This window comes from Protopterus annectens, chromosome 8.part0 (assembly GCF_019279795.1).
Source record: "Protopterus annectens isolate FY-2018-M chromosome 8.part0, PAN1.0, whole genome shotgun sequence".
NCBI lineage: Eukaryota > Metazoa > Chordata > Ceratodontiformes > Protopteridae > Protopterus > Protopterus annectens.
Genome location: NC_056741.1, coordinates 1,361,912,229 through 1,361,931,639, shown reverse-complemented (window position 1 = coordinate 1,361,931,639; position 19,411 = coordinate 1,361,912,229). Strand labels below are relative to the sequence as shown.

Here is a 19,411-nt window from a genome sequence, read left to right as displayed (position 1 = left end):
ACCAGACAAAGTCCTCAAAAGCAAAGTTTCTCACAACAACAGTGCTGGATATCTTTTAAATTATACACTTGCAATTTTTGGTGTTGGGAATTTCTATTCTGTTCTTCAGTGAGACCTAAAGATGTAAATGGAAAACTGTATCACTTCTATCTTTGCCTACATCTACATATTGGGAGAAATAAACTATCGCTATGCTACCCACATGCAGGAGGACTAGCCAGGTACTTAGGGCAAACTCATACTGCACTTTACTGGACAAGAGTATCAGCTTCAACAAAACTTAATGGCAGGAGGCATGGCTAGCTAATTACAACTTGAAACACACTTGAAATAAGATAAATACAGAGAAAATCTACCCACGTTCGTTGTAACAATTTTGGTATGCAACTATATAATTAAGTGATTCTAATACTAATACTCACAGCTCTCAATGTTTCAGAGACACGTCTCAACAGAATCACGGGTAAATCCTGAAATAATCAAGGACTCTTAAAATATCAGTACTATTAACTTAAGGCACTAATATAATAAGAAAATGAAGACTGATATGCATTCTCTGAAGGATCGCTAATAATTGTCATTATTTATCAAATGTAATTCACCACCTTTTCTTCAAAGGTCACTAGTTTTAGGAGAGGTTATGAGGTACAGGGATACATTCTGAGTCTAGATCAGGAATAGTTAAGAAGTATGCTAATACTATTTTGCAGTCAATAATCTGACCGTTACCATCCCTTGTTTACAAAACGTATACGTTTCATACACATACATTAGCTATTATTTTTAGATGTAAACAATGTGCACGAGGGACTGTCACCTTGTCGCCAAATGACAGCTACAGCTCATTATACCCCCCAAAAAATAATTTTTGTTGGCCCATCCTTCATTACTAGTATTCTCACCGCGAATGTTGTCACGTTGGCCAAACGCTACGATTAGCCGGTCATCGTGCACTTTTAATACAAAATCCAACGGAAAACTGAAAGTCTTCTCCACTTCCAGTCGGGGAGAATAGTTGTCGTACTGATATACCAGGCCACCAGCCTTATTCACTACGTAAACACTGAATATCGCCATAATGCTCTGAGCAAACCGGAAATCACACCAGGAACTTCACGGGATTTGTAGTCTTCCACAGACCGTCATACAGGCATGCACTGTCTGTTATTGTTTTCCATTCTGTTGTACATTATGCTTACATTGGATGTATTCAAGGATTGAGTGTTTTAGTCTGTGAAAAGTGTGACATTTATTAAAGTTTACTTTATTCGTAACTAGACCACCCCAGTAAATAATAAAATATCTGAACATAAACAAGCAGTATACATAGCTGTTTTCCTTAACGGTTTTATAAAGTGATTTAATATAAAACTGTATAATAAAAACTAAAGAAAGTTCAATACAGAAAAGGAATTATAACCTGCCTTGACGAATTGTGGACGTGATTTTAGTTATTTGACAAGAAAATATACAATGATGAAATTGAGAAGGGTTGTAACTGACACAAGTTCCTGTACGTCTTTCCAATGATATTTGAATTTTAAAATCGGCAACTAAAAATCATACCTCTCAAGTACCTCATTCATATATCCTTTAGTTAAGAGATGCAAGGAGAGGTTAAACGATTAGTGGGTCAGAAGGGCAGTATGTGCGCTGCGCAGTACTTTACACCCCCACCTAATTTTGCATTTTAAATTGCAAGCCCCCCTGCACCCCCTCCCTTAACTATACTTTTGTGCTTCAGATTGCTTTTGCAGGAGAAATGAAATGATTGTCCTATACCTCCTCGTGTATGGTGTGTGAGGGATGCTACATCAGGTATATACAATTTTGCCTTGTATATGAGTAATAACAGTGTGTTTCCATGACCTATAACTGTTTGCAAAGTTTTACACAAAAGTGAAATTGCTGCTTTCTCCTCAAATAGTACCCCACCAGAACATGGAAGTATGTTTTGTATGACAGAACACGATCTGCTTATGTTCCTGCCGTATCAAGTTTTCATTGCATTATATTTATTAATTACAATTTATTGCATAAAATCACTGTAGAGTGAACGAGGATAGACTTGCAAATGCACTTGCTAGAGTGTACTTTTGAAAATATATTCAATTCCATTTTATGTATGATGCACTTGCTAAAGTGCACTTTTGTAAAATATATTCAATTCTGAGTCTGTTTTATGTGTGCTCCACTTGCTAGAGTGTACTTTTGTAAAATATATTCAATTTCATTTTATGTATATGCATACAATATATCGTTTTTATTAACGTACGTTAATGGGGATAGACTTACAGATGCACTTGCTAGAGTGTTGTTTGTTTGTGTTTTCGGCTTTTCCCGGTTAGGGGTCGCCACAGTGGAACTCAGGTCTGCTAATGATTGGCAGTTGATTTTTATGGTGCCGAGTTGCCAGCCCAACGTTCAACGCCCATTCACGCATGTCTTTCGGAGGCCACTCGACCGCGGGGAGGGCATGCAGACTTCACACAGAAGGCACTCCAGCCGAGAATCGAACAGGAGAACCTCTTGCTGTGAGACAACAACACTACCGCTGTACCACCGCGGCTTACGCACTTGCTAGAGTTCATAGGTTCATAGGAGGGTACTAGGCTATTGGCCCAAGGGCCTATATAAGCCTAGCCAAAAATGTACCCTGGCTTTCGCCACCCAAGAAAATTATTTTCCTGTGCCCCTGTCGAGCAGAGCCACAGAAGTGATCCCCGGGGTGAATTTCCTATCTCCCATCCAATCATCAAGATTTTTCTTGAAGAGTGCTAATGAGGAGCTCTGTTTGACATAGATAGGTAGTCTGTTCCAGAGTATTGGAAGTCTCTGGGACAGGAATCTATCCCTCCAGCATGTTCTGTTTATTGTGGTGATAAGGTTTTGGTCCCTCGAGCGTGTAGCTCAGAGGGATTGAGATTTCTTTACGTGGAGCATGTCCAACAGCTCTGGGTTTGACATAGCTTTGTATGTTAGGCACAGGTCGCTTCTAAGTAGGCGATATGCGATGGAGTAAAGCTGGAGTTTTTTTAGACTGTCTGCGTAGGGCATCTGTTTGAGGCCAGTAATCCTCTTTGTGAGGTATTTCTGTGGCCTTTCCAGTTGTTGTAGATGTCTTGTGAGGTACATACAAAAAGGAGCATTGTACTCTATAATGGGTCTAATGAGTGATGAGTAGAGGGGAACAATGACCTCTTTTTTCTGGATGAGAAACCTTTTGTGATGAGGTGAGCCACGTATAAGGATTTTCTGACCACTGTGGCGATGTGATTATCAAAGGAGAGACTACTGTCCACCTGTGTCCCAAGGTCTCATCACATTTTCGGCATTAAGTAGACTACCAGCTATGTGGTAGTTCATGGGTACAGAGTTTTTACCAAAGGAGATGACAATACACTTTTTGGCATTGAGCTTCATGCCATGGCTTTGACACCAGGCATCTGTCTCAGTGAGGCCCTTTTGTAGTATGTCCACATCGTTAGGAGTTTTGATTATGGCTCCTAGTTTGCAGTCATCTGCAAACTTTGTTAGCCAAAGACCTTCTGTATTAGCCATTACTTCAGAGAAGTAGATACCAAACAGGAGAGGACCCAGGACTGAACCCTGTGGTACTCCACTTGTCACTGGTATGAAGTCGGATTTGGAGTCTGCTACTTTCACAGTGTGGGTTCTGTCCATGAGCCAGTTGGCAACCCATCTTGTGACATAGGGATTTATACCTAGTTTATTGAGCTTATCTATAATTCCAGAGTGGGGGATGGTGTCAAAAGCCTTGGCGAGATCTAGATAAGCTGTGTGACCCACCTTACCCTCATCTATGGCTTTGGTGACTGCTTTAAAGAAGTCAATCAGGTTTAGGAGACAACATCTGCCTTTTACAAATCTGAACTGGGTAGGGTCCAGAGTTTGGAGATTACCAATGTCTTTGTTTATGAGTTCCATGATGATACGTTCCATGGCCTTGCAGACCAGGCTTGTCAGGCTAATGGGGCGGTAGTTCCCGGGGTCCGTCGTGGCTCCCCCTTTGTGGAGTGGGATAACCTTTGCGGTGCGCCATTCAGTGGGCACAAAGCCTGAGGTGAGGCTATGACTGAACATGGTACTTAGGTAGGGTGCCAGTTCATTCTGTAGTCCGTGTAGAACGCAGCCTGGGATATTGTCAGGTCCCATGGATGCTGTTTTCTTGGCTTTGGAGAGTGTGTTTTTTACCTGTGCAGCCATGATTACAGGAACTTTGCATTCTTCCGGTATAGAGATGGGTCCTCTAGGGGGTGAGAGGGGGGTAAAGTTAGAACTGAACCTATCTGCCAGTATGTTGGCAGTATCAGTTGGTTCTGTATATTTAGTGCCATTGTGCTGTAACTCAGAGCAGATCTGAGTGTTGCCATTGAGATTCTTGACATAGCTATAGAATGCTTTGTGGTTGTCTTTAGAGTCAGTGGCAATTTTGTTTTCGTAACTAGCTTTGGAGGATTTTATGAGGGATCTCAGCTTCTTACTGAGGTTGACCAGGGCATTCCTCCAGTCATGGGATTTTACTCTTTTTTGCAACAGTTTCTTTCTTCTGATGTAGAGTTTGTTTATGGCAGAGGACCACCAGATCAGCTTCCTTTTTTTGGAGGATAGCATCTTGGTTCTATTAGGGATAGCATGATCCATGCACTCATGTAAGTGCTTATAAAGTACATTTGTGTAGGATTCAGCCGTAGTAACTCTATTGTCCTTCTGCATGGGTGTCATGAAGTTTGCCACTTCTGTCTTAAGAAGTGTGAAGTTGGCTTTGGAGAAGGTTTTTACAGTGGTTTCCCTAACTGGGGGTGGGGGCGGGATGTGGATGTCTAGGGTGATTAGCTTGTGGTCAGATCTGACCAACGAGGAATTGACCTCTGGTGTGGAAAACTGGTTGCTCATGTTGGTAATGACCAGGTCTAGGATATTACTGCCCCTGGTGGGGGTGTGAATAAGTTGATCCAAGGCATTGGAATTTATGAATTCCAGAAAACGTTGAGCAAAAGAGTTGGTACATGAGTAGTTTTCCCAGTTAATGGTGGGGTAGTTGAAATCGCCCATTATTAGGGTGTTAGGTTGTACCCTAATACTTTCCAGTGTATCAAGAAATGAGAAGTGGGAATCCTGGGGCATGGTGTGGGGTCTGTAGCAAACTACAATTTGGATTGCGGTCTAGCCCAGAGTTAGTTGAACTCGGATAATCTCGGACGCATTATGCTGTGCAACTAGCCTGGAGGTGTGGATATTCTTAATGAATATGGACACGCCTCCACCTTTAGTGCTTCGTTCTGGGTTAGGTGGTCGAAAGGTGTGGTATAAATTATAGCCTGGTAATGCAGGGGTGCTAAATGGAGCTTTGAACCAGGTCTCTGTCACTGCACAGATGTCAATGTTCTCCATTTTAAAAAGTGCCTTGAGTGAGTGCATTTTGAGGTTTAGACTTCTAGCATTGAGTAGCATTACCCTCAGATTTTAGTTGTACCTGTTACAGTGGTGAATTTGCCATTTGAACCTTGCCTAAAAAAGACACTATAGGGGTGGCAAGAGCCTTAGCCAGTATCCAGAATCCCAAGGGCGACAGGTGCAAGCCATCTCTGGCAAAGCATCGTGGTCTGTTGATCATGTCGTCCCAGGCAGACAAATACTGGATCCCCTTAGAATGACACCAGCAGCTTAGCCAATTGTTGAAGTCAGTCATTTTGTCCTTGTACTGTGGCATCATTCTGGGTAATGGCAGAATGCTACTCAGGGCCAGGGTCATACCTGCCTGGGCTACAAGATTGGAGAGCTCCTCCATGTCTGTTTTCATGTAGTCCAGGGAGGTACGTCTCGGGTCATTCACACCAACATGGACAATGACAGTGTCATATTTGTACTTGTTGTGGAGTGACCTGAGTGCGTGCATTATGTGGCGGATCCTGGCACCTGACAGTAACTTTCTCCTTGTTTAGCCTGGTGAGTGGAACATCAGTGTGCCTGACTATAGAGTCACCTATGACTAGAGTGTTGGGTGCGTTGTTATGTCTTATGGGCTGTGGTTGAGTGGCGCACTGAGTTTGTGGGCTATGTGTCATTTGGGTTGTGTTGGGGGGTGGAGTTTGCTTGCGTTTCTGCTTTGGAGGTCCCTGATGCTTGGGCAGGTTTTTATTGAGAGCCCTCGTGAATGTAGGTGTGTGTTTTATGTTTCTATGTGTGTGTTTTGGTGGTGTAGGTTTTGAGGGACTATATGATGAGTGTGGTGTGTTGCAAGTGTTTACCTTCTCCTCTTGACTATCTAGTCCAGTCATACATTTGTAAAATATATTCAATTCTGTTTTATGTATGATGCACTTGCTAGAGTGTACTTTTGTAAAATATATTTAATTCCGATTCTGTTTTATGCATGCTGCACTTGCTAGAGTGTACTTTTATAAAATATATTCAGTCCTGTTTTATGTATATGCATACAATGTATCATTTGATTAAAATACATGCACTTGCAGCAGCACGCAGATTCAACTACACTGTTTTCCATATTGTATTTGGTGACGTTGGCTATCTTATGTTTATTCATAGTAAGACTCAATTACAAGGAAATGTAGAGTAATGGGTGGGGTTTGGGCTGTCCTTGCTAATGTGCATCTGTTGGAGTAATGTTCCAATGCAAAACCCCTCGAAGTTCCACATTGACAGGGTCTGTCACACATTTAATGTTAGAAGCATTTTAACTGATATCAATGGTAAATAGAACTGAATCATATTATTTCATTAAAAGACCTATTCTATAAGTAAAATATCACATTTTAGCCATCATATGAGCTTCCTAGATGAAGTTGTTAGTAAGCCATTAGTAAGTGTTCCACATTTTGCCTATTTGTTCCACATTATGAGTGGCAGTGTTCCTCATTTTGGAGATGGAAGGTTGAGAGCTATGCTAAAAATTAGTTTCTAAAGTTGTAGTTTTAAATTAAATGTTTCTGTCTCATAACGTAGCATATGTTTTCCTACAAGAAGATATGTAATTAAGTATCACTGGTTAGTAAGTGAGAGCTGATTTATTAATTGTTCAAGGTTTGGCTTTTTATTGTTTATTTTTCACATCTGCTCATGTCAGACCTCAAATCTCATCCATGTCTTGGCAACTGGATCAAACACCGGGTAGGTGAAGTGATAGCACCTTTTCTCAGTCGTGATGTTTTTGCATCTAAAAATGTGGGTGCCAAGTGCTAGCTTGCACTGGACCTGTACTTCAGCATTGGTAATGAAGATGTGTGCTCAAAATGATTGTAGGGAAGCAGCATACAACATTTTGGTATTAATAAAAATACACAGATTGCACAAGCCCTGTCAAAAACATCAGCAAACATCTGAAACTGATTTCTCACACTTCAGACCATTTTTACATGGAAGAAACATACAGCATTTTAGTTGATAAAAATCTGTTGTATTGCTTTCACAGTCACTGTCAGAAGCATCCATTGACAACTGAAATTGGTTTTACTAAAGTTAAGTTGAGACATTTTTAGCTTTCCAGTTTATGATCATGGGAGAAAAATATGACCTTTAAAACACTAGCTGGAAAGCAACATCCAACAGTTTACTCGTCATTAAAATCCATTATTTTTCACAAGCACTACAAGAGGCAGAATCAAACACAGAAACAGATTTTACGTAGACAAGGAAAACAAATTGATAGAGAAAGCAACACACACAATATTTCTTTGGATAAAAAGGCAATTAAAATTGCTTTAATAAGTAATGTCAGAAACGTTCACAAACAAATGAAAGCCATTTTACCTGACCCAAGCTGAAATTTTCTTGCTTTGCAATTCATGATTGTGGGAAAGTGATATATAGCATTTTAAAATGATTGCTAAGAAGAAACACAACATTTTACTTTTGATAAAAAGTGAAAAAAAGAAAAAAGACACTGCTTTCCCAAGTATGGTTAGAAGCCCTGGCAAACTACTGCAATAGACTTAAGGCATAAACAATATGTTCATGATTAAAAATAACTTCCACAAGTGCTGCAAGAAGTTCTATATTCAAACACTTTTTACAAAAATACTTAAAAATGCTAACCACAGGTAAGCAAACTACAGTATTTGGTCCTGATAAAAAATCACTTACAGTGTATTTGGAAGTGCTATCAGAAACACTGTCAAATACTTATAGGTTCATAGGTTCATAGGTTCATACTAGGCTATCTGCCCTGGGGCAATTATAAGCCTAGCTCGATTCTGTATGGCTTACGCCACCCCTTGATTTGAGTATACTGTGCCCTTTTTAAGGTTTAGTTTACTGTGCCTCTGTCTAATAGTGACACGGGAGTAATCCCTGGGACAAACCTACGATCCCCCATCCACCTATCGAGATTCTTCTTGAAGAGATTCAGTGAGGTGCTCTGCCTCACATGAACTGGAATTCTATTCCAGAGCATAGGGAGCTTCTGGGTTATGAACCTGTCCCTCCAGCAAGTTCTATTTATTTCTGTGAGGAGGTTCAAGTCCCTCGAGCATGTGGCTCTAAGGGATTTAGATTTACTGAGGTGGAGCATGTCCATTAATTCTGGATTTGACATAGCTTTGTATGTCAGGCATAGATCGCCTCGAAGTAGGCGGTATGCAACTGAGTAGAGCTGGAGTTTTTTTTTAACTGAGCAGCATATGGCATCTGTTTGAGACCCTTGATCCTCTTGGTGAGATACTTTTGGGGTCTTTCTAATTGCTGCAGGTGTCGGGTAAGGTACATCCCAAAAGGGGCATTGTATTCTATGATGGGCCTGATGAGGGATGAATAAAGGGGCATGATTACCTCTCTTGATCTAGATGTGAAACCCTTCGTGATGAGGTGGACTATGTAGAAGGTCTTTCTAAACACTTTGGCAATGTGGTTTTCAAAGGAGAGATTGCTATCAACTTGGGTCCCCAGGTCCCTAATAACTTTCTCTGTACTTAATGGGTTACCGCCTATGTGGTAATTTGTGGGCACATTGTTTTTGCCAAAGGGTATGACTATACATTTTTTGACATTTAGCTTTAAACCATGGCACTGGCACCAGTTATCTGTCTCTGTGAGACCTTTTTGAAGGATGCTTGTTGCAATTAATTTTGCCTAAGCTGAGACTTAAGCATTTCTGCTTTGAAGTTTGTGATTATGGGAAGTAAGATACAGCATTTTGCTTTTGTAATAAACAGTAAAAATGCTTAATCTCACAAGCATTGCCATAAATAATATACTATCACAGACTTGGTGCTTATATTGTACCCCTTCAGTCACGCAGAGAGAGTTATTGCCATGAAGTGCCACTGGTGGTCTCATTTGAATGCACTGATGACAAACAAGAAAGCTGTTAAGCTAGCTGTGGACCATTGTTGCAACATAAAGTTCAAAGTATTTCTGCTGCGGACCATTGTTGCAACATAAAGTTCAAAGCATTTGTTATTTGTAATGTCTTGCTAAAAATGTTTAGATGTTTGCCTTTCTGCATGAAAGCCACCCACTGACTTGCCAACCTTTTGCACTTGGCAAGTACAAGCTAACAAGTGAGTACTGCACAATATATGTAGAGACATGTTAAAATCAAGAATATACAGAAATGTTTTCCGATATATATATATATATATATATATGTATATATATATATATATATATATACATGTATATATATATATATATATATATATATATATATATATATATATATATATATATATATATATATATATACATATATATATATATATATATATATATATACATACATATAGATATATATATATATATACACACACACACATATATATATATATACATATATATATATATATATATATATATATACACACACACACACACACACATATATATATATATATATATATATATATATATATATATATATATATATATATATATATATATATATATATATATATATATATATATATATATATATATACATACATATATATATATATATATACATATATATACATATATATACACACGTATATACACACACACATATATATATATATATATATATATATATATATATATACAAATATATACACACATATATATATATATATATATATATATATATATATATACACACACACACACACATATATATATATATATATATATATATAAATATACATATATATATATATATATATATATATATATATATATATATATATATACATATATATATATATATATATATATATATACACACACACACACACACACACACACACGTGTTGTTACAAACACTCAGCTTAATTATTTCTGTCATTATTTTGCCAGTAAAGACACCACTGGAGACTTAAGAGCCTTAAACTCCAGTACATTATGTAACTATTGTACATATTTTCCAAGAGTCTTTCAACTGGAATAGATATAGCATATGTGTTTCTCATATCCACAAGCATCTTAGTCGATATCTGTTACATCTGCACCTTGCAGGTGAGTTTTCATGGAGGACGTGAATTAGTTTAAAGAGGTCATCCTTTTAATCCTAACTAGGATTAAACACAGTGGTGCAGTGGTTAGCACTGTTGCCTCACAGCAAGAGGTTTTCTGGTTCGATTCTGAGCTGGGGTGCCTTCTGTGTGGAGTGTGCATGTTTTCCCCTGCATTCACGTGAGATTCCTCTGGGTGCTCAAATTTCCTCCCACATTCCAAAGGCATGTGTTTGGAACATTTCTCCCCAGGCTTCAACTGAAAATAGGGTCTGTCCCAGTTGGAGTTTCCCAGTGAACAAATGTTACATAAATAGATAAATAAATAGATGGAGAAAACATTTGCACAACTTTCATGTGAGTGCTGTGGAATGTTGAGAAACATTTGTGATATTTCAGATGATCTTAGGGTACAAGAGTAGGTCTTCATTTTCAATCTGCTCTTTAAATATGGATATTGATCCGACTATTATTAATATTTGGAAATGAATGCCCATGTAAGTAGCTCATTTGTGGAGGCACCAAGCCTTATTTATTATAAGGCACTCATACTCCTTTTCGGAAGAGCTGCACATAACCATACAAAGCTTATTTTATGGTGTTTGAAATTTCTGTATATTCATTGCTGAGCTAGGAGCTATCACAGGCAGAGCATTCTTAATTGTTGGCATCAACACTGCCTTGCATAGAATGACTTATAATTAGGTGAATGGAAATGTTACTGCAAGTTATAAGTAAACCCTGCACCTTATCATGTATTTTGAGTACATGTATGCTGACTGAAAGTGAAGGAAATATCCAGCCATCAGCATTTTGGAAAACTCTTGCTGCTTTGGTGTTTCCTTTTGTCATGGATTCTTTCACCCATATGCTGGGACTTGGGCAGGTTTTTGGAAGTCACAAAGGACATTTATTGTATAATTTCAAAGTCCTTAGTCATGATGGATTTTATGACATAATGTGAATGGGCAAAAATATGAGAGAATGGGTGGGCACACACAACCAACCACCAATAAGGGTTAAGGGCCGGTAGACCAGATAGCAGATCATTTGCATACAAAACTGCATTGATTTTAAGGAAGCGGAGAGTAATGGTGATAAAATTGTAAATAAGGATTATAGGATGGAGCTGTGACCTACCCTGTTTGTAATGAGCAGGGTCACATATAGTTTATCCCAAAGTTATTCTGAAAGTTCACTACTTGGCTAATTTGTAGATTACAGCAGGATGGTTTCATCCAAGTCAAAGATATGAAGTTCCTGAAGCAGCCCTTGTTGTGACATTGAAATAAAGACCTTTGTAAGGTCAAGGAAATCACACCTGTCAGTTTAGCATAAGTATTTGTTTATTTATTAATAGGGTAAGTGGACCGGTCCATTTTCCCTTTTTTATCCATGACACAAGGAGAAGGCAATCCAAAGTTTAATTGCACAGTACATATGGGAACTCTTTACATGGACATACCTAGAATAGGTTAGCTGTTAATATATTTTCAAACAGCAATTGTAAGTTTAGAAGCAGACACATTAAAGGACTATGAAATAAAAGTAATCTGACATACTGTACAGGTGATGTTTATGCATTTAAGGTTTTAATAAATAAATAGCACAAATATACTGAAAGATAGATTAGAAAGTTGGCTAATACCACAAATACAACAAGTAAAGGAGTAAAGACAATGTCAATACAGAAAGTTAAAGCCAAACCATCAATGTTATATTAAGTCAAATGTCAGTAGTGTTATCAGAGAAAGAATACAGGAGTGTGTAAGCAAAGAGGCTGAAGACAGAAAAAAAACATGTTAGCCCAAGTCATTCATACATTTGCAGGAAGCAGTGATGATTCTAAAGCCCAGATTTGAAATGAATACATTGGGTGGTGTTGCTAAGATTAGAAGGCAGGGAGTTCAAGACAGCAAGGGGTGGTTTTGAAGATCAAAAGACAATCTGATAAGTGATAACTTTATGATTTAAAAAACGAATGTAGTGTTAAGATGTATGAATGTGAATCCAAGCTTGTATTAAGAACTGGGCAACAAGAGCAGTGTAAAAACTGTAAACCAAGAGGACAATAGACATTTCAGTAATGAGTAGGCATTTGCCTTGTTAAGGAGAAGACATTGATTCGCTAGTGTTCTGGACATAGATTACATTACATTTGCTTAACGGTAGAAGGACACAAGCTCATTTATCAAAATATGACACTTTGCCTTTCCTGCTAATTCTAGAACCCATTACTGTGATTTGATAAATTAAATTTCATTGGTTACTCATTACCAGTAGAGATTCTATATTATTAATCAAATTACTTTTCATAGGTTTATAGGTGATTACTAGACTAATGACCCCAGTGAGCCTTTTTAAGCCTGCCCCTGCTTCCCAAGGTAAGAATCAAACCTTGTGTTTGTAAGTAAACACTGTAGCCATTATGACAATCCTAAACCCTAAACGGTTTCCCTGACACAACTGAGCATCAGTCTTTTATAGACTCATAGCTAAGTACTAGGCTAGCTATCCTTGCAGACCATTTAAGCCAAGCCAATTTCCTCAAAGAGAGAATTAAACCCCACAAACAATTTTAGCGCAATGACTCGGCAACATTTTCATTGCTGGAACCTGTGTTCTGAGAGACTGCCTTCCAATCTATCTGCAAATGTACAGAGCTGAGTATTTTTTGGGGGTTTAGAGTTTGTACTGTTAATTGTTGCTTAGATCTCTGTTGAAACTGTTTTTCCCACCTCCCCCTATTTTCTGCCGTGTCTTCAGTTGGTATAACGTTTTTTTACAGCTTGTGTGTTATCTAACTCAAGGATCACTTGCATAAAATTAGACCTGTTAGTAACAGCCTGCATTTCATTGCTGGAACCTGTGTTCTGAGAGACTGCCTTCCAGTCTATCTGCAAATATACAGAGCTGAGTATATATGTTTTTGGTTTTAGAGTTTGTACTGTTAACTGTTGCTTAGATCTCTGTTGAAACTGTCCTAACCACCCACCCTATGTTTGGCTTGTAGTTTAAATTTGGTGGCTTTTGCAGCTGGCCGCCCCAATGTAGATTTGATGTAGGACACTCCCCCAGTCCCATCTCTTTACTACATTCTACCTAATAAACTCTTTCTGCACTTGCTTTTAGTCCTTTTTAATTTAATTGCATTTTTTAAACTGTGTTTGGTCTAATATTGCTACATACTCAAGTGTGCTAGCTTGCACTGCATGTGAATTGTTTTTACTACTGTTTTAGCTACTTTTCTGTTAAAAAAAAACTGTAAGCCTGTTTCCTACCTTTCCTGTAACTAGTGTTCCAGATACAGATTTGCTGTATCCAGGACTGTATGTAAGCTTCTGAGCCCCGCAAGCCTTTCTGTGTTGGAGGGAAGCCTTCTAGCTTATCAGTGGGAGTGGTAAGCACTAGGTAACCTGTCTACCACATAAGGAGTGGTTCTGGCCCAGAAATTGTAGTTAGTGACCGTTTGGGCAATCTCTTCCATCTCTCTCAACTTTCTGATTTGAAAGCCTGCATTTGCACTTGTTTCTGTCCTGTAACTCGTCTAGTGCAGATACAGATTCTTAGTTTTAGCACTTAAATTTGCTTATTCGTGCTCAGCACTTGCTCAGAACTTGTAAGCACTAAAAAAGCTACTAATTACTATAGCACTCAACCTTCCTCATTACCTAAAAGAAAACAGTTTTTGTACTTACTTTTCTCACTTGCTTAGAGAAAAACAGCTCTTGTACTCACTTTCCTCACTTATCTAGAGGAAAATAGTTTTTTATTCAGGCATGTCCAAGGGTCAACTCCCAGTGTTCTCTCCTGTCTATCTGATGAATCTGGGCATCTTGAGGCAATGTAGAAATTGCCTCATGTACACAGACAACTCTCTCCTCCTACCACCCAACACTACAACCTGTGAGAGATGCACTTATCTAGCCAAACTGGAGGTAAAGCTCTCTCCAACCAAGACTGAACTTAACAGTCATGAGGAGAAGGTAAACATTTGCACCACACCACACTCATCACATAGTGTCACTAAATCTACACTATCAAAATCCACACATAGTAACACAAAAACATTCGCGAAGGCTCTCAATAATAATTTGTCTAAGCAACAGAGACCTCCAAAGCAGAAACACAAGCAACCTCCATCCCCCAACACAACCCAAATGACACATAGCGCACAGACTCAGTGTGCCACTGAACCACAGCCAATAAGGCAAAACAACGTACCCAACACACTAGTCATAGGTGACTCTATAGTCAGGCACACTGATCTCCCAGTCACTAGGCTAAACAAGGAGAAGGTTACTGTCAGCTGCCTGTCAGGTGCCAGGATCCGCCACATAACCCACGCACTCAGGTCACTCCACAGCAAGTTCAAATATGACTCTGTCATTGTCCATGTTGGTGTGAATGACCTGAGACGTACCTCCCTGGACTACATGAAAAGAGGCATGGAAGTGCTCTCCGATCTTGTAGCCCAGGCAGGTATGACCCTAGCCCTGAGTAGCATTCTGCCATCGCCCAGAAAGATACTGCAGTACAAGGACAAAATGATTGACTTCAACAATTGGCTAAGCTTCTGGTGTCATTCTAAGGGGATCCAGTATCTGTCTGCTTGGGATGACATGGTCGACAGACCACGATGCTTTGCCACAGATGGCCTGCACCTGTCGCCCCTGGGATTCCAGATACTGGCTAAGGCTCTTGCTGCCCCATAGTGCCTTTTTTTAGGAAAGGTTCAAATGACAAATTCACCACTGTAACAGGAACAGGCAAGCAAAAACTGAAGGTAATGCTACTCAATGCTAGAAGTCTAAATCTCAAAATGCACTCACTCGAGGCACTCCTTAAAATGGAGAACATCGATATCTGTGCAGTGACTGAGACCTGGTTCAAGGCTCCAGAGAGCACCCCTGCACTACCAGGCTATAACTCATACCACACTTTTTTGGCCATATAACCTGGACCGAAACACTAAAGGCGGAGGTTTGTCCATATTCATTAAGGATATCCACACCTCCAGGCTAGCTGGTCAGCATAATGCATTCGAGGTTATCCAAGTGCAACTAACTGGGCAAAACTGCAATTCAAATTGTAGCTTGCTACAGATCCCCCACCATGCCCCAGGATTCCCACTCCTCTTTTCTTGATGTGCTGGAAAATATTAGGGTTCAACCAAACTCCCTAATAATGGGCGTCTTCAACTACCCCACCATTAACTGGGAAAACTAGTCCTGTACCAACTCCTTAACTCAACGCTTTCTGGAATTCATAAACTCCAATGCCCTGGATCAACTTATCCACACCCCCACCAGGGGCAACAATATCCTTGACCTAGTCATTACCAGCATGAGTTACCAGTGTTCCAGATCTGAAGTCAACTCCTCGTTGGTCCGATCTGACCATAAGATAATCACCCTTGATATCCACATCCCGCCTCCACCCCCATTAAGGAAACCACAGTAAAAAGTTTCTCCAAAGCCAACTTCATGCTTCTTAAGACAGAAGTGGTGAACTTCATGACACCCATGCAGATGGACAGTTAGAACTGCTAAATCCTACACAAATGCACTCTATAAGCACTTACACGAGTGCATGGATCGTGCTATCCCAAACAGAACCAAGATGCTATCCTCCAAAAAAGGAAGCCAATCTGGTGGTCCTCTGCCATAAACAAACTGAAGAACAGAAGGAAGAAACTGTTGCAAAAGAGAGTAAAATCCCATGAGTGGAGGAGCTCCCTGGTTAGCCTCAGTAAGAAGCCGAGATCCCTTATAAGATCCTCCAAAGCTAGCTACGAAAACAAAATCCCCACTAATTCTAAGGACAACCACAAAACATTCTATAGCTATGTCAAGAATCTCAATGGCAACACCCAGATCTGCTCTGAGTTGCAGCACAATGGCAGGAAAATTACAGAACCAACTGATATTGCCAACATCCTGGCAGATAGGTTCAGTGCTAACTTTACCCCCCCCTCCTAAAGGGCCCATATCTATACAGGAAGAATGCAGAATCCCTGTAATCACAACTACTCAGGTAAAAGCTGCACTCTTTAAAGCCAAAAACACAGCATACATGGGACCAGACAACATCCCAGGCTGCATTTTACACAAACTTCAGAACGAACTGGCTCCCCACTTAAGCACCATGTTCAATAATAGCCTCGCATCAGGCTTTGTGCTCACTGAATGGCCCACAGCAACAGTTATCCCACTCCACAAAGGGGAAGCCACCACTGATCCCGGGAACTATCGACTTATTAGCCTGATGAGCCTGGTCTGCAAGACCATGGAACGTATTATCATGGAACTCATAAACTTAAGACATTGGTAACCTCCAAACTCTGGATCCCACCCAGTTCAGGTTTGTGAAAGGCAGATCATGCCTCCTAACTTGATCGACTTCTTTGAGGCAGTCACCAAAGCTGTAGATGAGGGTAAGGTGGTTCACACAGCCTATCTTGACCTCGCCGAGGCTTTTGACACCATTCCCCATTCTGGAATTATAGCTAAACTCACTAAACTAGGTATAAATCCCTATGTCACAAGATGGGTTGCCAACTGGCTCACTGACAGAACCCACACTGTATTAGTTGCAGACTCCAAATCTGACCTCAAAGCAGTGACAAGTGGAGTGCCACATGGTTCCGTCCTGGGACCTCTCCTGTTTGGTATCTACTTCTTTGAAGTACAGGCTAACACAGAATGCCTCTGGCTAATGAAGTTCACAGATGACTGCAAACTAGGAGCCATAGTCAAGTCCCAAATGATGTAGATATTCTACAGAAGGGCCTCGCTGAGACAGATGCCTGGTGTCAGAGCCATGGCCTCAAGCTCAATGCCAAAAAGTGCAGTGTCATCCCCTTTGGTTAAAACTCTGTACCCATGAACTATCACATAGGCAGCAATCTACTTAACACCGAATGTGTGATAAGAGACCTTGGGACCCAGGTGGACAGTAGTCTCTCCTTTGATAGTCACATCACCACAGTAGTTAGGAAGTCTTTCTACGTGGCACACCTCATCATAAAAGGGTTCTCATCCAAGAAAAAAAGAGGTCATTGTTCCCCTCTACTCGACACTCATTAGATCCATTATAGAGTACAACGCCCCTTTTGGAATGTAATTCACAAGACATCTGCAGCAGCTGGAAAGGCCACAGAACTACCTCACAAAGAGGATTACTGGCCTCAAACAAATGCCCTACACTGATTGTCTCAAAAAACTCCAGCTTTACTCCGCAGCATATCACCTACTCCGAGGTGATCTCTGCCTAACATATAAAGCTATGTCAAACCCAGAGCTGTTGGACATGCTACACCTAAAGAAATCCCAATACCTCCAAGCTACACGCTCTAGGGACCTAAACCTTGTCACCACAATAAACAGGACATGCTGAAGGGATAGATTCCTAACCCAGAGACTTCCCAAACTCTGGAACAGGCTACCCATCTATGTCAAGCAAAGTTCTTCATTAGCACTCTTCAAGAAAAATCTTGATGAGTGGATGGGAAATAGGAAATACACCCCAGGGATCACTTCTGTGTCTCTGCTCAACAGTGGCACAGAAAAATAACTTTCTTGGGTGGTGTAAGCCAGGGAATCTTGTTGGCTAGGCTTACATAGGCCCTTGGGCCAATAGCCTAGTACCTACCTATGAACAGAAAGTAGAAAGGATTGTCACCAACCTTAGGGAGCTTATAACAAGGAAGATAACAAGAGATCCTGTAGAAGTACTAGAAATATTTTGGAAATTCTATGAAAGTCTGTATAAAGTGGAGTAACATGGATATCAAGAAAACATACAAATGGAGATGTTTATGGAAGAAATAAATATGCCAAGGTTAGATGTAGATGAGGCTTAATTACTAATAGTTAGGACAGGAAGAAATTAAATAAATATGATGATTTATAACCAATCAACAGGAAAGTCCCCAGGAATACATGGTATTCCTGTGGAAGTTTGGAAGCTATGAGGGAAAAACTGATAAAGATCTGGAAGGTTTTGTTTAACAGTATTTTAAGAGGAGGAAAGCACCAACTTTCTGGAAGAAAACGGTGGTGACTGTAATACCAAAAGAGGGTAAAAACCCATTGTATCCAGTTTCACACAGGCCCATTTCAATCCTAAACTATGATTATAAAATGTTTATGTCTATAATAGCTAAAAAATGGCAACGATGATGCCAAAATTGATGGGTTTGGATCATTGTGGTTTTGTGGAAGGGAGGCAAACATCTGACACCACTAACAGAACATTGATGATCCAGAGGGAAGCTGAATATAAGTAAATACCACTGTTGTTCATGAGTCTTGATGCAGAGAAAGCATTTGACAGAGTAAGCTGGGAGTTTATGAGCAGGGCAATGGAAGCATTTCTATTCCCTGATAAAATTATAAGGTTGATTAGGAGGATATATGAGGGATTGGAGGTGAAAATTAAAGTGGAAAGGTGCCTCTCTGATAATCTCTGTTTGAGGAGAGGAACCAGGCAGGGTGTCCCCTTCGTTATTTGCACTATATTTAGAACCATTGGCAAAAAAATAAGAGACCTTAATAATTCAAGGATATAATTGGTGTGGTAGTCAAGAAAAGCAGGCCCTGTTTGCAGATGGTGTTATATTATAACTAATAAAACCAGAAATGGGCATTTCATTGTTATCGAACATTTTGAGGCAGTTTCATATATTTTCAGGATACAAAATTAATGAAGCTAAAAGGAAGGCAATAGCTGTAAATTATGTACTCACACATGAATTGGTTTAGCAATATCCATATTTATGGGGACATGATAAATGAAGTACTTAGGAGTATGGATTACAAAGTGTTCTGGTGTGGCAGCTAAGGACATGTAGGAAGAGACTAAACAAAAGTTAAAACAAAAACTGAGAAATTGGAAGCTCTGTTATATGGATATGGATAGCAAGACACAAGCAGTTAAAATGT

At 39.7% G+C, this 19,411-nt stretch overlaps 1 protein-coding gene across 1 annotated transcript in view; it reads right to left on the bottom strand.

Annotated features, from left to right (window-relative positions):
- TRAPPC4 (trafficking protein particle complex subunit 4) overlaps window positions 1-1,108 on the bottom strand; it is a 112,573-nt gene extending 111,465 nt beyond the window's left edge. The window contains exon 1 of the mRNA XM_044080941.1: window positions 903-1,108. Within this exon, the coding sequence (XP_043936876.1) occupies window positions 903-1,077 (175 nt within the window). The 5' untranslated portion in view covers window positions 1,078-1,108. The remainder of the gene's footprint in view (window positions 1-902) is intronic.
- Between the last annotated feature and the right edge of the window lie 18,303 nt (window positions 1,109-19,411).